The sequence below is a fragment of the Oncorhynchus mykiss genome, chromosome 26 (assembly GCF_013265735.2).
Source record: "Oncorhynchus mykiss isolate Arlee chromosome 26, USDA_OmykA_1.1, whole genome shotgun sequence".
In the NCBI taxonomy this organism is placed as follows: Eukaryota; Metazoa; Chordata; class Actinopteri; order Salmoniformes; family Salmonidae; genus Oncorhynchus; species Oncorhynchus mykiss.
The window spans coordinates 1,415,487-1,433,579 of record NC_048590.1 but is presented as its reverse complement, the minus strand read 5'-3'; the positions used below and the strand labels follow the sequence as shown (position 1 = coordinate 1,433,579).

The following is an 18,093-nucleotide window of genomic DNA, read 5'->3' as shown; positions in this document are numbered from 1 at the left end:
AGATATGTTTCAATGAATGATCTTAATGTTAAATATTTTATATTTCAAACTACATTTATCTTAATTTCCTCTACCCTTTTTTCCTTAGCATAATCTCTCCCTTCTTCGCAGAGGATTGTGGGTGGAAACTGGAGAATCAAGATGGCAGCGCCCTGCTCGAGGATGGCGAGTCGCCCTTTATGGCAATTTATTACAAATGTCAGACGGACAGGGCTAAAACATACAGGAGTTCGTCAAATTTCTCTCGGTTCTGCTTGTCGAGCTGCAACTCAGACCAGAAGTAAAACGGAAAGCGTCGCGTCGCCATGGAAGCTGTACGGGGCGGTGTGTCTCCAGAGGCTGCCTGTCATATCACAGGAGCGGAACCCGATCGAAGACCAATTCGCTGAGCTCATGCATCAGGTAAATGTGTTTCCATTCACTTGTCAATGGCTGTAGTCACTAGTGAATACTCAGAGATGGTTTGCTGACCGTGGTCCTGAAGTGGATGTGCAAGCCAATGCAGGTCTTTGCTTCAAGCCTTGCGCTAACACATATTCAACCAATCAACTTCCAAGACTTCATTGAGTTGAATCAGTAGTGTAAGGCTAGAATAAATCCCTGCGCCCTGTTGCTCTCCACTGCTCTGCTACAAGGTTCGGAATACGGATGAGCTGGGGGGGGGGGTGCTCCTCTGAATGAAGAGTTAGCTCCTCAATATGGAACAAACTATGGTGTTGCCCTAAATAATGCTAATTTAACCATTCTTCTTTTTGTTTAAAATGCAATGGTAAATATGATTTAGACCCCAACATCACTAGACAACTAGCCTACAGCTCGACACCAATATCACTAGCCTACAGCTCGACACCAATATCACTAGCCTACAGCTCGACACCAATATCACTAGACACCAACATCACTAGACAACTAGTCTACAGCTCGACACCAATATCACTAGACACCAACATCACTAGACAACTAGTCTACAGCTCGACACCAATATCACTAGACAACTAGTCTACAGCTAGACACCAGTGCGCATCCAAATCCATCCAACAAGTAAATTAATGCCAGTAGGCCTATAGTTGACTATTTTGGTTAGAAGCATTTGCATAGGCCTACATTATTTTAGATCTATGTGCCCATGAGGACAGTTTTTTAATTACATGTTACTCCTGAACCAGGGTGTAAAACATGTTTTTCAACTGTAATATATTGAATGTAGACTACCTGTCCTGCGTGTGTTCATGTGTGTAAAATGCTTTTGCTGGGAGGGTAGACTACCGGCAGTACTGTAGTCCTAGTGGAGGGTAGACTACCGGCAGTACTGTAGTCCTAGCGGAGGGTAGACTACCGGCAGTACTGTAGTGGAGGGTAGACTACCGGCAGTACTGTAGTGGAGGGTAGACTACCGGCAGTACTGTAGTGGAGGGTAGACTACCGGCAGTACTGTAGTGGAGGGTAGACTACCGGCAGTACTGTAGTGGAGGGTAGACTACCGGCAGTACTGTAGTGGAGGGTAGACTACCAGCAGTACTGTAGTCCTAGTGGAGGGTAGACTACCAGCAGTACTGTAGTCCTAGCGGAGGGTAGACTACCGGCAGTACTGTAGTGGAGGGTAGACTACCGGCAGTACTGTAGTGGAGGGTAGACTACCGGCAGTACTGTAGTGGAGGGTAGACTACCGGCAGTACTGTAGTGGAGGGTAGACTACCGGCAGTACTGTAGTCCTAGTGGAGGGTAGACTACCAGCAGTACTGTAGGGGAGGGTAGACTACCGGCAGTACTGTAGTGGAGGGTAGACTACCGGCAGTACTGTAGTGGAGGGTAGACTACCGGCAGTACTGTAGTGGAGGGTAGACTACCGGCAGTACTGTAGTGGAGGGTAGACTACCGGCAGTACTGTAGTGGAGGGTAGACTACCGGCAGTACTGTAGTCCTAGTGGAGGGTAGACTACCAGCAGTACTGTAGGGGAGGGTAGACTACCGGCAGTACTGTAGTGGAGGGTAGACTACCGGCAGTACTGTAGTGGAGGGTAGACTACCGGCAGTACTGTAGTGGAGGGTAGACTACCGGCAGTACTGTAGGGGAGGGTAGACTACCAGCAGTACTGTAGTTCTCGTGGAGGGTAGACTACCAGCAGTACTGTAGTGGAGGGTAGACTACCAGCAGTACTGTAGGGGAGGGTAGACTACCGGCAGTACTGTAATGGAGGGTAGACTACCAGCAGTACTGTAGTCCTCGTGGAGGGTAGACTACCAGCAGTACTGTAGGGGAGGGTAGACTACCGGCAGTACTGTAATGGAGGGTAGACTACCAGCAGTACTGTAGTCCTAGTGGAGGGTAGACTACCAGCAGTACTGTAGGGGAGGGTAGACTACCGGCAGTACTGTAGTGGAGGGTAGACTACCGGCAGTACTGTAGTGGAGGGTAGACTACCGGCAGTACTGTAGTGGAGGGTAGACTACCGGCAGTACTGTAATGGAGGGTAGACTACCAGCAGTACTGTAGTCCTAGTGGAGGGTAGACTACCGGCAGTACTGTAGGGGAGGGTAGACTACCGGCAGTACTGTAATGGAGGGTAGACTACCGGCAGTACTGTAGTCCTAGTGGAGGGTAGACTACCGGCAGTACTGTAATGGAGGGTAGACTACCAGCAGTACTGTAGTAGAGGGTAGACTACCGGCAGTACTGTAATGGAGGGTAGACTACCGGCAGTACTGTAGTCCTAGTGGAGGGTAGACTACCGGCAGTACTGTAGTCCTAGCGGAGGGTAGACTACCAGCAGTACTGTAGTCCTAGCGGAGGGCAGACTACCAGCAGTACTGTAGTCCTAGTGTAGGGTAGACTACCAGCAGTACTGTAGCAGAGGGTAGACTACCGGCGGTCCTGTAGCACAGGGTAGACTACCAGCAGTACTGTAGTCCTAGCGGAGGGTAGACTACCAGCAGTACTGTAGCAGAGGGTAGACTACCGGCGGTCCTGTAGCACAGGGTAGACTACCAGCAGTACTGTAGTCCTAGCGGAGGGTAGACTACCAGCAGTACTGTAGTCCTAGCGGAGGGTAGACTACCAGCAGTACTGTAGCAGAGGGTAGACTACCGGCGGTCCTAGCAGAGGGTAGACTACCGGCGGTCCTAGCAGAGGGTAGACTATTTCCATGTACCAACTCACACCAGTATACATGCAGTTTGGAAGCTGGAATTGATTTTGGAGGGGATGAACAGGTAATCTACTTCTTGAAGTGATTTGTTTGACAATATCATGACTGGTTCTGTTCATGCTACATTTTTAAAAGGTAATTTCTTTTTCCAGTATAAATGTTGTTGTTTTTTTGCTAAGCTCTTAACAGCATGTAGACCTGAATGTCCTGGTGTAATTCACTCTGGGCTCCTTTATATCTACGTATTACATGATATTATAAAGTCCTTGTCTCCAATAGGCCTCCTCTCCTCGGAAGATGTATTACTAGTGTGTGATAGAAATGAGAGGATGACATGTCTGTGATATCCTAGGAATGAGAGGGTGACGTCTCTGTGATATCCTAGGAATGAGAGGGTGACGTCTCTGTGATATCCTAGGAATGAGAGGGTGACGTCTCTGTGATATCCTAGGAATGAGAGGGTGACGTCTCTGTGATATCCTAGGGGTTGAGAGGGTGACGTCTCTGTGATATCCTAGGGGTTGAGAGGGTGACGTCTCTGTGATATCCTAATCCCAGATGGAGCTGGAGAGAAGCTTGCTGTCGGATCATGAACAGAGGCTCCTTGAGGACTCAGAACGTATGACTCGTAAACAGGCAGACAACTATGATTCAGATGAGGAGGAGGCAGACTACGGTGGCCAGGAGACCATCACCGCTCAGGACCAGGAGGACACCTGGGAACAGAAACTCAAACACTTCCAACCTGCTCTCAGAGACAGAGGTAGGAGTCAGAGAGGTTGTCCTAAATGGCACCCTATTCCCTATGCACTGACTAGACAAAACATTAGGAACAAATCAAATAATAAATCACGTTATTGGTCACGTGCTTCATGAACAACAGGTGGAGACTAACAGTGAAATGCTTCACGACCAACAGGTGGAGACTAACAGTGAAATGCTTCACCACCAACAGGTGGAGACGAACAGTGAAATGCTTCACCACCAACAGGTGGAGACGAACAGTGAAATGCTTCATGAACAACAGGTGGAGACTAACAGTGAAATGCTTCATGACCAACAGGTGGAGACTAACAATGAAATGCTTCATGAACAACAGGTGGAGACTAACAGTGAAATGCTTCATGACCAACAGGTGGAGACTAACAATGAAATGCTTCATGAACAACAGGTGGAGACTAACAGTGAAATGCTTCATGACCAACAGGTGGAGACTAACAGTGACATGCTTCCTAGACAACAGGTGGAGACTAACCGTGAAATGCTTCATGAGCAACAGGTGGAGACTAACAGTGACATGCTTCCTAGACAACAGGTGGAGACTAACAGTGAAATGCTTCACGACCAACAGGTGGAGACTAACAGTGAATTGCTTCATAAACAACATTGACATGTTAGTCATTCAGCAGACGCTCTTATCCAGAGACACCTACAGTTAATGAGGTGATCTCAAGATAGCTGGGTGGGACAACAGCTCAGTCGTAGTAACAACATTTTCCCTCAAGGTAGTTATCAGTCAACACAGTCAGTGATAGTAGGAAAATACATTGACTGTCAAACTGACCTGTAACTCTGTGTTTCAGATGTAGGTGGGACACCGCTGGGCTCAGTGGAGAGGTGTCTAGGAGACAGCCTGGTCCTGCTGGTCCAGCAGACTGTCAAACTGACCTGTAACTCTGTGTTTCAGATGTAGGTGGGACACCGCTGGGCTCAGTGGAGAGGTGTCTAGGAGACAGCCTGGTCCTGCTGGTCCAGCAGACCGTCGGTAAAGAGACCATCTGGCTGCTCCCTCAGGCCCAGTGGGAGGCAGGGGAGACTCTCCGACAGACAGCAGAGAGAGGCCTCAGCAGCCTGCCAGGTCAGCTGTGTAGTGGTACTGGAGCCCTATCTAGTGCACTACTTTATAGGCCCTGGTCAAAAGTAGTGCTCTGAATTAGGGGGCCAATTTCGGGTGATGCAGTGTTTCCTCTGTCAGACATTTTCATCAGGTTTCCAACACCTTCTCTAGTGCTGGACTCTGGAAGGTTCCAGAAATATCTACACGGCACATGCTTGAGCAGGAGATCTATGCAATGTTCTTGATCAGGGCTCTATATCTAACTATTCTAGTTCTGTATCATGATAGAGCCCTTCACCTGCACACTGTACTGGTACATCAGTAAAGACTCTAAATTCTGTGTTCTCCAACTCCGTTCTAACGCCAAGTTTGTTCTTCGTTCCAGAGGCTGATTTCAAGGCTACGTTCCTTGGCAACACCCCCTGTGGAGTGTACAGGTACACATTCCCCAAAGAGGTCCGGACAGAGCGCTGCGTGGGAGCCAAGGTCTTCTTTTTCAAAGCTTTCCTGTCTGCTGGTTCAGCCAGTCAGAAAGAACCTTTCCTGTCTGCTGGTTCAGCCAGTCAGAAAGAACCTTTCCTGTCTGCTGGTTCAGCCAGTCAGAAAGAACCTTTCTTGTGGGTGAAGAAGACTGAACTGCAGGGATACCTGAAGCCAGCTTACTTGGAGAAGGTTGACCGCTTCATACTCAACCTGTGATGGAGCGGATGAGAGCTGATGAAGAAGGTTGACTGCTTCATACTCAACCTGTGATGGAGCGGATGAGAGCTGATGGAGAAGGTTGACTGCTTCATACTCAACCTGTGATGGAGCGGATGAGAGCTGATGGAGAAGATGTGATGGTTACGGATGTCTTTTTTCGAAACGTCCTCGTTGAGTCCTGGAAGTCATATTTCTGTCACAGCAACTGTTGTTTTCTCCTGCCCGTCCACTTGGTGTATAAGCGAGCATGATTAAAGTTTATAATTTGTTCCAACATATAAACCATTCAGTGTTGTCTGTAGGCCTATATCCCAGAGGATAGAAAGCCAGTCTCTTTGCCTGTGTGTTGTTCTATGCAAACAGTGTATTTTCCTGTCCTCCACTAGATGGCAGTAGTGAGACAGGAGAGGCTGGTCAGAACCGTGTATTGTCCTGTCCACTAGATGGCAGTAATGAGACAGGAGAGGCTGGTCAGAACAGTGTATTGTCCTGTCCACTAGATGGCAGTAGTGAGACAGGAGAGGCTGGTCAGAGAGTGTCTCTGAAGTCGTGGCCAAAAGTTGAGAATGACACAAATATACATTTTCACGAAGTCTGCTGCCTCAGTTTGTATGATGGCAATTTGCATATACTTCAGAATGTTATGAAGAGTGATCAGTTGAATTGCATTTTATTACAAAGTCCCTCTTTGCCATGCAAATGAACTGAATCCCCCAAAAAACATTTCCACTGCATTTCAGCCCTGCCACAAAAGGACCAGCTGACATCATGTCAGTGATTCTCTCGTTAACACAGGTGTGAGTGTTGACGAGGACAAGGCTGGAGATCACTCTGTCATGCTGATTGAGTTTGAATAACAGACTGGAAGCTTCAAAAGGAGGGTGGTGCTTGGAATCATTGTTCTTCCTCTGTCAAGCATGGTCAACTGCAAGGAAACACGTGCCGTCATCATTGCTTTGCACAAAAAGGGCTGCACAGGCAAGGATATTGCTGCCAGTAAGGTTGCACCTAAATCAATCTTTTATCGGATCATCAAGAACTTCAAGGAGAGCGGTTCATTTATTGTGAAGAAGGCTTCAGGGCGCCCAAGAAAGTCCAGCAAGCACCAGGATCGTCTCCTAAAATGGATTCAGCTGCAGAATCGGGGCACCACTAGTACAGAGCTTGCTCAGGAATGGCAGCAGGCAGGTTGCATCTGCACGCACAGTGAGGAGAAGACTTTTGGAGGATGGCCTGGTGTCAAGAAGGGCAGCAAAGAAGCCACTTCTCTCCAGGAAAAACATCAGGGACAGACTGATATTCTGCAAAAGGTACAGGGATTGGACTGCTGAGGACTGGGGTAAAGTCATTTTCTCTGATGAATCTCCTTTCCGATTGTTTGGGGCATCCGGAAAAAAGCTTGTCTGGAGAAGACAAGGTGAGCGCTACCATCAGTCCTGTGTCATGCCAACAGTAAAGCATCCTGAGACCATTCATGTGTGGGGTTGCTTCTCAGCCAAGGGCTCACTCACAATTTTGCCTAAGAACACAGCCATGAGTAAAGAATGGTACCAACACATCCCCGAGAGCAACATCTCCCAACTATCCAGGAACAGTTTGGGGATGAACAATGCTTTTTCCAGCATGATGGAGCACCTTGCCATAAAGCAAAAGTTATAACTAAGTGGCTCGGGGAACAAAACATAGTTATTTTGGGTCCATGGCCAGGAAACTCCCCAGACCTTAATTCCATTGAGAACTTGTGGTCAATTCTCAAGAGGCGGGTGGACAAACTAAAACCCACAAATTCTGACAAACTCCGAGCGTTGATTATGCAAGAATGGGCAGCCATCAGTCAGGATGTGGCCCAGAAGTTAATTGACAGCATGCCAGGGCGGATTGCAGAGGTCTTGAAAAAGAAGGGTCAACACTGCAAATATTGACTCTTTGCATCAACTTCATGTAATTGTCAATAAAAGCCTTTGACACTTATGAAATGCTTGTAATTATACTTCAGTATTCCATAGTAACATCTGACAAACATATCTAAAGACACTGAAGCAGCAAATTTTGTGAAGATTAATATGTTTGTCATTCTCACATCTGTTGGACACAACTGTATATTAGGCCCAGAGAACATAGTGATGCACATTGACCCTCTCAGATTCAACTGTCCTTTCACTAGAAATATCCCCTTTCCCACTGGTGTAAAGTACTTCAGTAAAAATGCTTTAAAGTTCTACTTAAGGGTATCTGTACTTTAATATTAATATTTTTGACTTTTACTTCACTATATTGCTAAAGAAAATAATATAGTTTTTTCTCCATACATTTTCCCTGACACCTAAAAGTACTTGTTACATTTGGAATGTTTAGCAGGACAGGAAAATGGTCCAATTCACACACTTATCAAGATAACATGTGGTCATCCTTACTGCCTCTGATCTGGAGGACTCACTAAACAGAGAACATCCCTGGTCATCCCTACTGCCTCTGATCTGGAGGACTCACTAAACAGAGAACATCCCTGGTCATCCGTACTGCCTCTGATCTGGAGGACTCACTAAACAGAGAACATCCCTGGTCATCCCTACTGCCTCTGATCTGGAGGACTCACTAAACAGAGAACATCCCTGGTCATCCCTACTGCCTCTGATCTGGAGGACTCACTAAACAGAGAACATCCCTGGTCATCCCTACTAGCCTCTGATCTGGAGGACTCACTAAACAGAGAACATCCCTGGTCATCCCTACTGCCTCTGATCTGGAGCACTCACTAAACAGAGAACATCCCTGGTCATCCCTACTGTCTCTGATCTGGAGGACTCACTAAACAGAGAACATCCCTGGTCATCCCTACTGCCTCTGATCTGGAGGACTCACTAAACAGAGAACATCCCTGGTCATCACTAGGAATGATCTATCAATGCATTTCCAGCAAATATTGACATAATAAAGGGTCTCAATGAATGATGTGCAGTGTCACATGTTTATTGTAAATTGTCACATGACCAGAGCTGTTTACTTCCTGGTTGCACCATGAGAAGAGGATGGCTGCATCAAAGCTCCCAAACAGAAGGTTAGTAAAGTATATTAACTTAAATTTAGGACAAAGATCTATGGTACACATCTTTAAGGTGTCTCGTATTGATATATGCATTTGCAATTACTCAACATTGTTCAGTGTGGTCACAGAATGTGCAAACATGTTGATGGCAACAATAGTGACCGGGGGGACAACACAGTGCATCCAGGTGTACACATACTTATACTTATACACATACATAGTTCTTGTTATACCTAACTTTCTACTCTGTTCTTTCTTTAAGTTTCCCTTTGAGTCCAGTTCTGGATATGTTGGATCTAGGTGACTGCCCAGACAAGGCAACATTGCAGTTATCCCTCAAAATGAGAAATCAGGCAAGATATGACAAAGCTTCTCACTGGCCAATCAGCACGATGCACCGGTTCCAGAGAAGTCGTCATGGTGACAAACACACTACCTATGCATGTGAGAAATGCAAAGCGCCACGGCACACTGAGTGCTTCAAGATATACCATGGGCAGTAGAAAAGGAGATCAGAGCGAATGAAAGGGCTGAAAAAGACAAAAGAAAAATAGAAAAGTCAATAAAGGGTGAGGAGAAGCAGTACAACGGACTCTAGGAAGAAAAGAAAAGTTTATGAAAAAGACAAAATGACTGAAATGTTTTTGGAAAAGAAGGTCAATTGATTCAAGACGTCCTGTCAGTAGGATACATGACAGTAGGTCTGACTGATCGTAGTTCAAAACAGTGATGCACAAACTAATCTTGCACTTGGTTCTGAAGCCTAGCTCTATGATATAGATATATATATATATATATATATGTGTGTATATATATATATGTGTGTATATATATGTGTGTGTATGTATATATATGTATATTGGGGCGGCAGGGTAGCCAAGTGGTTAGAGCGTGTGACTAGTAACCGGAAGGTTGCGAGTTCAAACCCCCGAGCTGACAAGAAAAAAGTCAATAAAGGGTCTTTAGTTCTGCCCCTGAACAGGCAGTTAACCCACTGTTCCCCTGAACAGGCAGTTAACCCACTGTTCCCCTGAACAAGGCAGTTAACCCACTGTTCCCCTGAACAAGGCAGTTAACCCACTGTTCCCCTGAACAGGCAGTTAACCCACTGTTCCCCTGAACAAGGCAGTTAACCCACTGTTCCCCTGAACAAGGCAGTTAACCCACTGTTCCCCTGAACAGGCAGTTAACCCACTGTTCCCCTGAACAGGCAGTTAACCCACTGTTCCCCTGAACAGGCAGTTAACCCACTGTTCCCCTGAACAAGGCAGTTAACCCACTGTTCCCCTGAACAAGGCAGTTAACCCACTGTTCCCCTGAACAAGGCAGTTAACCCACTGTTCCCCTGAACAAGGCAGTTAACCCACTGTTCCCCTGAACAAGGCAGTTAACCCACTGTTCCCCTGAACAAGGCAGTTAACCCACTGTTCCCCTGAACAGGCAGTTAACCCACTGTTCCCCTGAACAGGCAGTTAACCCACTGTTCCCCTGAACAGACCCACTGTTCCCCTGAACAGGCAGTTAACCCACTGTTCCCCTGAACAGGCAGTTAACCCACTGTTCCCCTGAACAGGCAGTTAACCCACTGTTCCCCTGAACAGGCAGTTAACCCACTGTTCCCCTGAACAGGCAGTTCAGTAGGTTCAGTTCCGCTGAACAGGCAGTTAACCCACTGTTCCTAGGCCGTCATTGAAAATAAGAATTTGTTCTTAACTGACTTGCCTGGTTAAATAAAGGTAAAATAAAAATAAAAATGTGACCAGACCTGCTGGAGCGCGTGCTACAGGTGGGTGATGCTATGGTGACCAGCGAGCTGAGATAAGGGGGGACTTTACCTAGCAGGGTCTTGTAGATGACATGGTGGGTTTGGCGACGAGTAGGAAGCGAGGGCCAGCCAACGAGAGCGTACAGGTCGCAATGGTGGGTAGTGCCTCTGATCTGGAGGACTCACTAAACAGAGAACATCCCTGGTCATCCCTACTGCCTCTGATCTGGAGGACTTACTAAACAGAGAACATGTTGGTGACAAAACGGATGGCACTGTGATATACTGCATCCAATTTGTTGACTAGGGTATTGGAGGCTGTATTGTAAATGACATCGCCGAAGTCAAGGATTGGTAGTATGGTCAGTTTTACAAGGGTATGTTTGGTAGCATGAGTGAAGGATGCTTTGTTGCGAAATAGGAAGCCAATGCTAGATTTAACTTTGAATTGGAGATGTTTGATGTGGGTCTGGAAGGAGAGTATACAGTCTAAACAGACATCTAGGTATTTGTAGTTGTCCACGTATTCTAAGTCAGAGCCGTCCAGAGTAGTGATGTTGGACAGGCGGGCAGGTGCAGGCAGCGATCGGTTGAAGAGCATGCATTTAGTTTTACTTGTATTTAAGAGCAATTGGAGGCCACGGAATGAGAGTTGTATGGCATTGAAGCTTGCCTGGAGGGTTGTTAATAACACAGTGTCCAAAGAAGGGCCAGAAGTATACAGAATGGTGTTGTCTGCGTAGAGGTGGATCAGAGACTCACCAGCAGCAAGAGCGACATCATTGATGTATACAGAGAAGAGAGTCGGTCCAAGAATTGAACCCTGTGGTACCCCCATAGAGACTGCCAGAGGTCCGGTCAGCAGACCCTCCGATTTGACACACTGAACTCTATCAGAGAAGTATTTGGTGAACCAGGCGAGGCAATCATTTGAGAAACCAAGGCTGTCGAGTCTGCCGATGAGGATGTGGTGATTGACAGAGTCGAAAGCCTTGGCCAGATCAATGAATACGGCTGCACAGTAATGTTTCGTATCGATGGTGGTTAAGATATCGTTTAGGACCTTGAGCGTGGCTGAGGTGCACCCATGACCCTCTCTGAAACCAGATTGCATAGCAGAGAGGGTATGGTGAGATTTGAAAGGGTCGGTAATCTGTTTGTTGACTTGGCTTTCGAAGACCTTAGAAAGGCATGGTAGGATAGATATAGGTCTGTAGCAGTTTGGGTCTAGAGCGTCCCCCCCTTTGAAGAGGGTGATGACCGCAGCTGCTTTCCAATCTTTGGGAATCTCAGACGACACGAAAGAGAGGTTGAACAGGCTAGTAATAGGGGTGGCAACAATTTTGGCAGATAATTTTAGAAAGAAAGGGTCCAGATTGTCTAGCCCGGCTGATTTGTAGGGGTCCAGATTTTGCAGCTCTTTTAGAACATCAGCTGACTGGATTTGGGAGAAGGATAAATGGGGAAGGCTTGGACAAGGTTTGGGCGAGTTGCTGTGGGGGGTGCAGTGCTGTTGACCGGGGTAGGGGTAGCCAGGTGGAAAGCATGGCCATTCGTAGAAAAATGCTTATTGAAATTCTCAATTATAGTGGATTTATCAGTGGTGACAGTGTTTCCTGTCTTCTTCAGTGCAGTGGGCAGCTGGGAGGAGGTGTTCTTATTCTCCATGGACTTTACAGTGTCCCAGAACTTTTTTGAGTTAGTGTTGCAGGAAGCAAATTTCTGCTTGAAAAAGCTAGCCTTGGCTTTTCTAACTGCCTGTGTATAATGGTTTCTAGCTTCCCTGAAAAGCTGCATATCACGGGGGCTGTTCAATGCTAATGCAGAACGCCATAGGATGTTTTTGTGTTGGTTAAGGGTAGTCAGGTCTGGGGAGAACTAAGGGCTATATCTGTTCCTGGTTCTAAATTTCTTGAAAGGGGCATGCTTATTTAAATGGTTAGGAAGGCATTTAAAAAATACCCAGGCATCCTCTGCTGACGGGATGAGATCAATATCCTTCCAGGATACCCTGGCCAGGTCGATTAGAAAGGCCTGCTCGCTGAAGTGTTTCAGGGAGCGTTTGACAGTGATGAGTGGAGGTTGATTGACCGCTGACCCATTACGGGTGCAGGCAGTGATCGCTGAGATCTTGGTTGAAAACAGCAGAGGTGTATTTAGAGGGCAAGTTGGTTAGGATGATATCTATGAGTGGGCCCGTGTTTACGGCTTTGGGGTTGTACCTGGTAGGTTCATTGATCATTTGTTTGAGATTGAGGGCATCAAGCTTAGATTGTATGATGGCTGGGGTGTTAAGCATGTTCCATTTTAGGTCGCCTAGCAGCACAAGCTCTGAAGATAGATGGGGGGCAATCAGTTCACATATGGTGTCCAGAGCACAGCTGGGGGCAATGGTGAGAGACTTGTTTTTAGAGAGGTGGATTTTTAACAGTAGAAGTTCAAATTGTTTGGGTACAGACCTTGATAGTAGGACAGAACTCCGAACTACCCTAACTAAATGATTATACACCATAACTACCCTAACTAAATGATTATATACCATAACTACCCTAACTAAGTGATTATATACCCTAACTACCCTAACCCAACTAAATGATTATACACCATAACTACCCTAACTACCCTAACTAAATGATTATACACCATAACTACCCTAACTACCCTAACCTAAATGATTATATACCCTAACTACCCTAACTACCCTAACTAAATGATTATACACCATAACTACCCTTGTACGCCCAACTCCACTTTCCCAAAGCTGCAGAACCACAGTTTATGCAAGATGTAAACAGTCTTTTTCTAAAAACACCACTGTAAGCACTTCTTCCAAGGGCTTTCCTTAGATAATGCTTCCCAATATTATCTTTCTCTCTGTCAACGATGGTATTGAGTAGACCTCTTAACATCTCATAGGTTTGCATCCAAAATGGCACTCTATTCCCTATATAGTGCACTACTACCCTATGGGCCCTGGTTTAAAGTAGTAGTAGTACAGGGAATAGGGTGCCATTTGGGATTCATACATAGTGCTATTACCAGAAGGAGGTAGAGTGCATGGATCCATCTTTATTTACTTGTCTATTATAGTGTTTACATGTGACCCGATGGAGATATTAGTTGTTGTGAGGTTGCTGAGCAAGACACTCCTAACACAATCCCTTTCCAAATTAAATTTAAATGGCCTCTCACCTCATAAACAGGGGCTGTTAATTCATAATTCAGTGCTGAGCCAGGGGAAGAGAGAGAGATGTGAGAGAGAGAGATCCACTGATTCTGTCCATCCTGGGCCCTCATCCATATATGCCCAGCTATGTAAACTTTAACATTGATTTACAATGCAGTAGATGTTGTTCAATTGGTAACATACATTCGTCTTCTTCTAATGCCTTAACAACTTCTTACGGCTGAAATCCCGTCAACGGGATCGATTTGACAACAGCCAGTGAAAGTGCAGGACGCCAAATTCAAACAACAGAAATCTCATCATTAAAATTCCTCAAACATACAAATATTAAACACCATTTTAAAGATAATCTTCTTGTTAATCCAGCCACAGTGTCTGATTTCAAAAAGGCTTTGATGAAAGCAAACCATGCGATTATGTTAGGTCAGCACCTAGTCACAGAAAAACACAGCCATTTTTCCAGCCAAAGAGAGGAGTCACAAAAAGCAGAAATAGAGATAAAATGAATCACTAACCTATGATGATCTTCATCAGATGGCACTCATAGCACTTCATGTTACACAATACATGTACAGTGGGGCAAAAAAGTATTTAGTCAGCCACCAATTGTGCAAGTTCTCCCACTTAAAAAGATGAGAAGCCTGTAATTTTCATCATAGGTACACTTCAACTATGACAGACAAAATGAAACAATGAAAATCACGTTGTAGGATTTTTAATGAATTTATTTGCAAATTATGGTGGAAAACAAGTATTTCGTCACCTACAAACAAGCAAGATTTCTGGCTCTCACAGACCTGTAACTTCTTCTTTAAGAGGCTCCTCTGTCCTCCACTCGTTACCTGTATTAATGGCACCTGTTTGAACTTGTTATCAGTATAAAAGACACCTGTCCACAACCTCAAACAGTCACACTCCAAACTCCACTATGGCCAAGACCAAAGAGCTGTCAAAGGACACCAGAAACAAAATTGTAGACCTGCACCAGGCTGGGAAGACTGAATCTGCAATAGGTAAGCAGCTTGGTTTGAAGAAATCAACTGTGGGAGCAATTATTAGGAAGTGGAAGACATACAAAACCACTGATAATCTCCCTCGATCTGGGGCTCCACGCAAGATCTATTGTTTAACATTATGGGGTGTTTAGCATTATGGGGTATAGTTTAACATTATGGGGTGTTTAACATTATGGGGTGTTTAACATTATGTGGTGTTGTTTGGTGGATCTGTTCTATGTGTTCTATTTCTATGCCTTCCATTCTTAAGTTTTAGTTTTTTTGCGTCTTTTAATTGGGGGTTTTGTCCACCAGTTTAAAACTGCTGAAAACAAAATGTTTAGTTATTGAAAAGATACAGTGGTTTATATGGTGCAGTGATTCTCTACCTGCTTGTTTTTACAGTTATATATCACTACCTGTTATAGTACAGTTGTATATCACTACCTGTTATATATAGTACAGTTATATATCACTACCACTGTACAGTGGTTTATATGGTGATTCTCTACCTGCTTGTTTTGTCACTAAAACTGAAATTACTATTAGAACTATTAGCCAACAACCAGGAAATGGCGGAGCGTCTATGAGGTAAGATTTGAACGGAGAAAGCTGATCCGACAGCAGCGTTGCCTTTCTTTCCATCCTGTCAGTATGGACACATGCCTCAACGACACACTGAGCCAACGTTCTCTCTGCATGGGGTTTTATGTAACGTTACGTCTTTTGGCCGTAGTAGGAAAGATGTATAGGTAAAAAAAACTCTTAAGTCTAAATTCCATCGCTTTCGGGAAACCGGGCCCATGGCAATTATCTGAGCCCTGGCTTTTAGCCATCCCAGGGACGGATTGGGACCAGAAATCAGTTTAACTTTCTACTTTTAAATTCGGACAAAACAGAGATGCTTGTTCTAGGTCCCAAGAAACAAAGAGATCTTCTGTTGAATCTGACAATTAATCTTAATGGTTGTACAGTCGTCTCAAATAAAACTGTGAAGGACCTCGGCGTTACTCTGGACCCTGATCTCTCTTTTGAAGAACATTTCAAGACCATTTCAAGGACAGCTTTTTTCCATCTACGTAACATTGCAAAAATCAGAAACTTTATGTCCAAAAATGATGCAGAAAGATTAATCCATGCTTTTGTCACTTCTAGGTTAGACTACTGCAATGCTCTACTTTCCGGCTACCCGGATAAAGCACTAAATAAACTTCAGTTAGTGCTAAATACAGCTGCTAGAATCCTGACTAGAACCACAAAATTTGATCATATTACTCCAGTGCTAGCCTCCCTACACTGGCTTCCTGTCAAAGCAAGGGCTGATTTCAAGGTTTTACTGCTAACCTACAAAGCATTACATGGGCTTGCTCCTACCTATCTCTCTGATTTGGTCCTGCCGTACATACCTACACGTACGCTACGGTCACAAGACGCAGGCCTTCTAATTGTCCCTAGAATTTCTAAGCAAACAGCTGGAGGCAGGGCTTTCTCCTATAGAGCTCCATTTTTATGGAATGGTCTGCCTACCCATGTCAGAGACGCAAACTCGGTCTCAACCCTTAAGTCTTTACTGAAGACTCATCTCTTCAGTGGGTCATATGATTGAGTGTAGTCTGGCCCAGGAGTGGGAAGGTGAACGGAAAGGCTCTGGAGCAACGAACCGCCCTTGCTGTCTCTGCCTGGCCGGTTCCCCTCTTTCCACTGGGATTATCTGCCTCTAACCCTATTACAGGGGCTGAGTCAATGGCTTACTGGGGCTCTCTCATACCGTCCCTGGAAGGGGTGCGTCACCTGAGTGGGTTGATTCACTGATGTGGTCATCCTGTCTGGGTTGGCGCCCCCCTTGGGTTGTGCCGTGGTGGAGATCTTTGTGGGCTATACTCAGCCTTGTCTCAGGATGGTAAGTTGGTGGTTGAAGATATCCCTCTAGTGGTGTGGGGGCTGTGCTTTGGCAAAGTGGGTGGGGTTATATCCTTCCTGTTTGGCCCTGTCCGGTGGTGTCCTCGGATGGGGCCACAGTGTCTCCTTACCGCTCCTGTCTCAGCCTCCAGTATTTATGCTGCAGTAGTTTATGTGTCGGGGGGCTAGGGTCAGTTTGTTATATATGGAGTTCTTCTCCTGTCCTATTCGGTGTCCTGTTTGAATTTAAGTGTGCTCTCTCTAATTCTCTCTTTCTCTCTCTCTCTCGGAGGACCTGAGCCCTAGGACCATGCCCGAGGACTACCTGACATGATGACTCCTTGCTGTCCCCAGTCCACCTGGCCGTGCTGCTGCTCCAGTTTCAACTGTTCTGCCTTATTAATATTCGACCATGCTGGTCATTTATGAACATTTGAACATCTTGGCCATGTTCTGTTATAATCTCCACCCGGCACAGCCAGAAGAGGACTGGCCACCCCACATAGCCTGGTTCCTCTCTAGGTTTCTTCCTAGGTTTTGGCCTTTCTAGGGAGTTTTTCCTAGCCACCTAGGATCTACACCTGCATCGCTTGCTGTTTGGGGTTTTAGGCTGGGTTTCTATACAGCACTTTGAGATATCAGCTGATGTACGAAGGGCTATATAAATACATTTGATTTGATTTGAAATCAGTCCAGGCCCCGGCCCGTTGTCCCCCTTGAGGCCCCCATTATTATCCAGACAATGTTTATTCTGAGGAAAACCCCAATTTAGACCGGCCCAAAACACAACAGCAATTTACAGTTCTGCCATTTTTCCAGAACTGCCCTATGGCTGGTCTGTTTCTGCCCCTACAGTCATGTGACTGATCTATCATAAACATTAATATCCCTGAGCTTTGAAAGCCCTGATCTATCATAAACATTAATATCCCTGAGCTTTGAAAGCCCTGATCTATCATAAACATTAATATCCCTGAGCTTTGAAAGCCCTGATCTATCATAAACATTAATATCCCTGAGCTTTGAAAGCCCTGATCTATCATAAACATTAATATCCCTGAGCTTTGAAAGCCCTGATCTATCATAAACATTAACATCCCTGAGCTTTGAAAGCCCTGATCTATCATAAACATTAATATCCCTGAGCTTTGAAAGCCCTGATCTATCATAAACATATCCCTGAGCTTTGAAAGCCCTGATCTATCATAAACATTAATATCCCTGAGCTTTGAAAGCCCTGATCTATCATAAACATTAATATCCCTGAGCTTCGAAAGCCCTGATCTATCATAAACATTAATATCTCTGAGCTTTGACAGCCCTGATCTATCATAAACATTAATATCCCTGAGCTTTGAAAGCCCTGATCTATCATAAACATTAATATCCCTGAGCTTTGAAAGCCCTGATCTATCATAAACATTAATATCTCTGAGCTTTGACAGCCCTGATCTATCATAAACATTAATATCTCTGAGCTTTGAAAGCCCTGATCTATCATAAACATTAATATCTC

General features: G+C 45.3%; 1 protein-coding gene across 5 annotated transcripts; it reads left to right on the top strand.

Moving 5' to 3' along the window:
- The first annotated feature begins 88 nt into the window (after positions 1 to 88).
- On the top strand, positions 89 to 5,967 carry LOC110489560 (39S ribosomal protein L46, mitochondrial). Of its 5 annotated transcripts, XM_036964276.1 has the most exons (6): positions 89 to 402; positions 3,705 to 3,909; positions 4,834 to 5,004; positions 5,369 to 5,563; positions 5,600 to 5,655; positions 5,710 to 5,967. In XM_036964276.1, the coding sequence occupies exons 1-6, from the start codon at positions 142 to 144 to the stop codon at positions 5,734 to 5,736; spliced, it is 915 nt and encodes a 304-aa protein (XP_036820171.1). In that variant the 5' UTR covers positions 89 to 141; the 3' UTR covers positions 5,737 to 5,967. The 5 variants fall into 5 exon arrangements, with proteins under 5 accessions (XP_036820171.1, XP_036820172.1, XP_036820170.1 ...); XM_036964277.1 differs by having other exon boundaries at positions 5,369 to 5,500; positions 5,573 to 5,967; XM_036964275.1 differs by having other exon boundaries at positions 5,600 to 5,967.
- The last annotated feature ends 12,126 nt before the right edge of the window (positions 5,968 to 18,093 follow it).

Excerpts from the sequence above, each read along its gene's own strand:
- LOC110489560 (XM_036964274.1), top strand. The coding sequence starts at position 142 with ATGGCAGCGCCCTGCTCGAGGATGGCGAGTCGCCCTTTATGGCAATTT. Across the intron at positions 403-3,704 it reads TCGCTGAGCTCATGCATCAG|ATGGAGCTGGAGAGAAGCTT; the intron begins GTAAATGTGTTT and ends TCCTAATCCCAG. Across the intron at positions 5,656-5,709 it reads AGCCAGCTTACTTGGAGAAG|GTTGACTGCTTCATACTCAA; the intron begins GTTGACCGCTTC and ends CTGATGAAGAAG.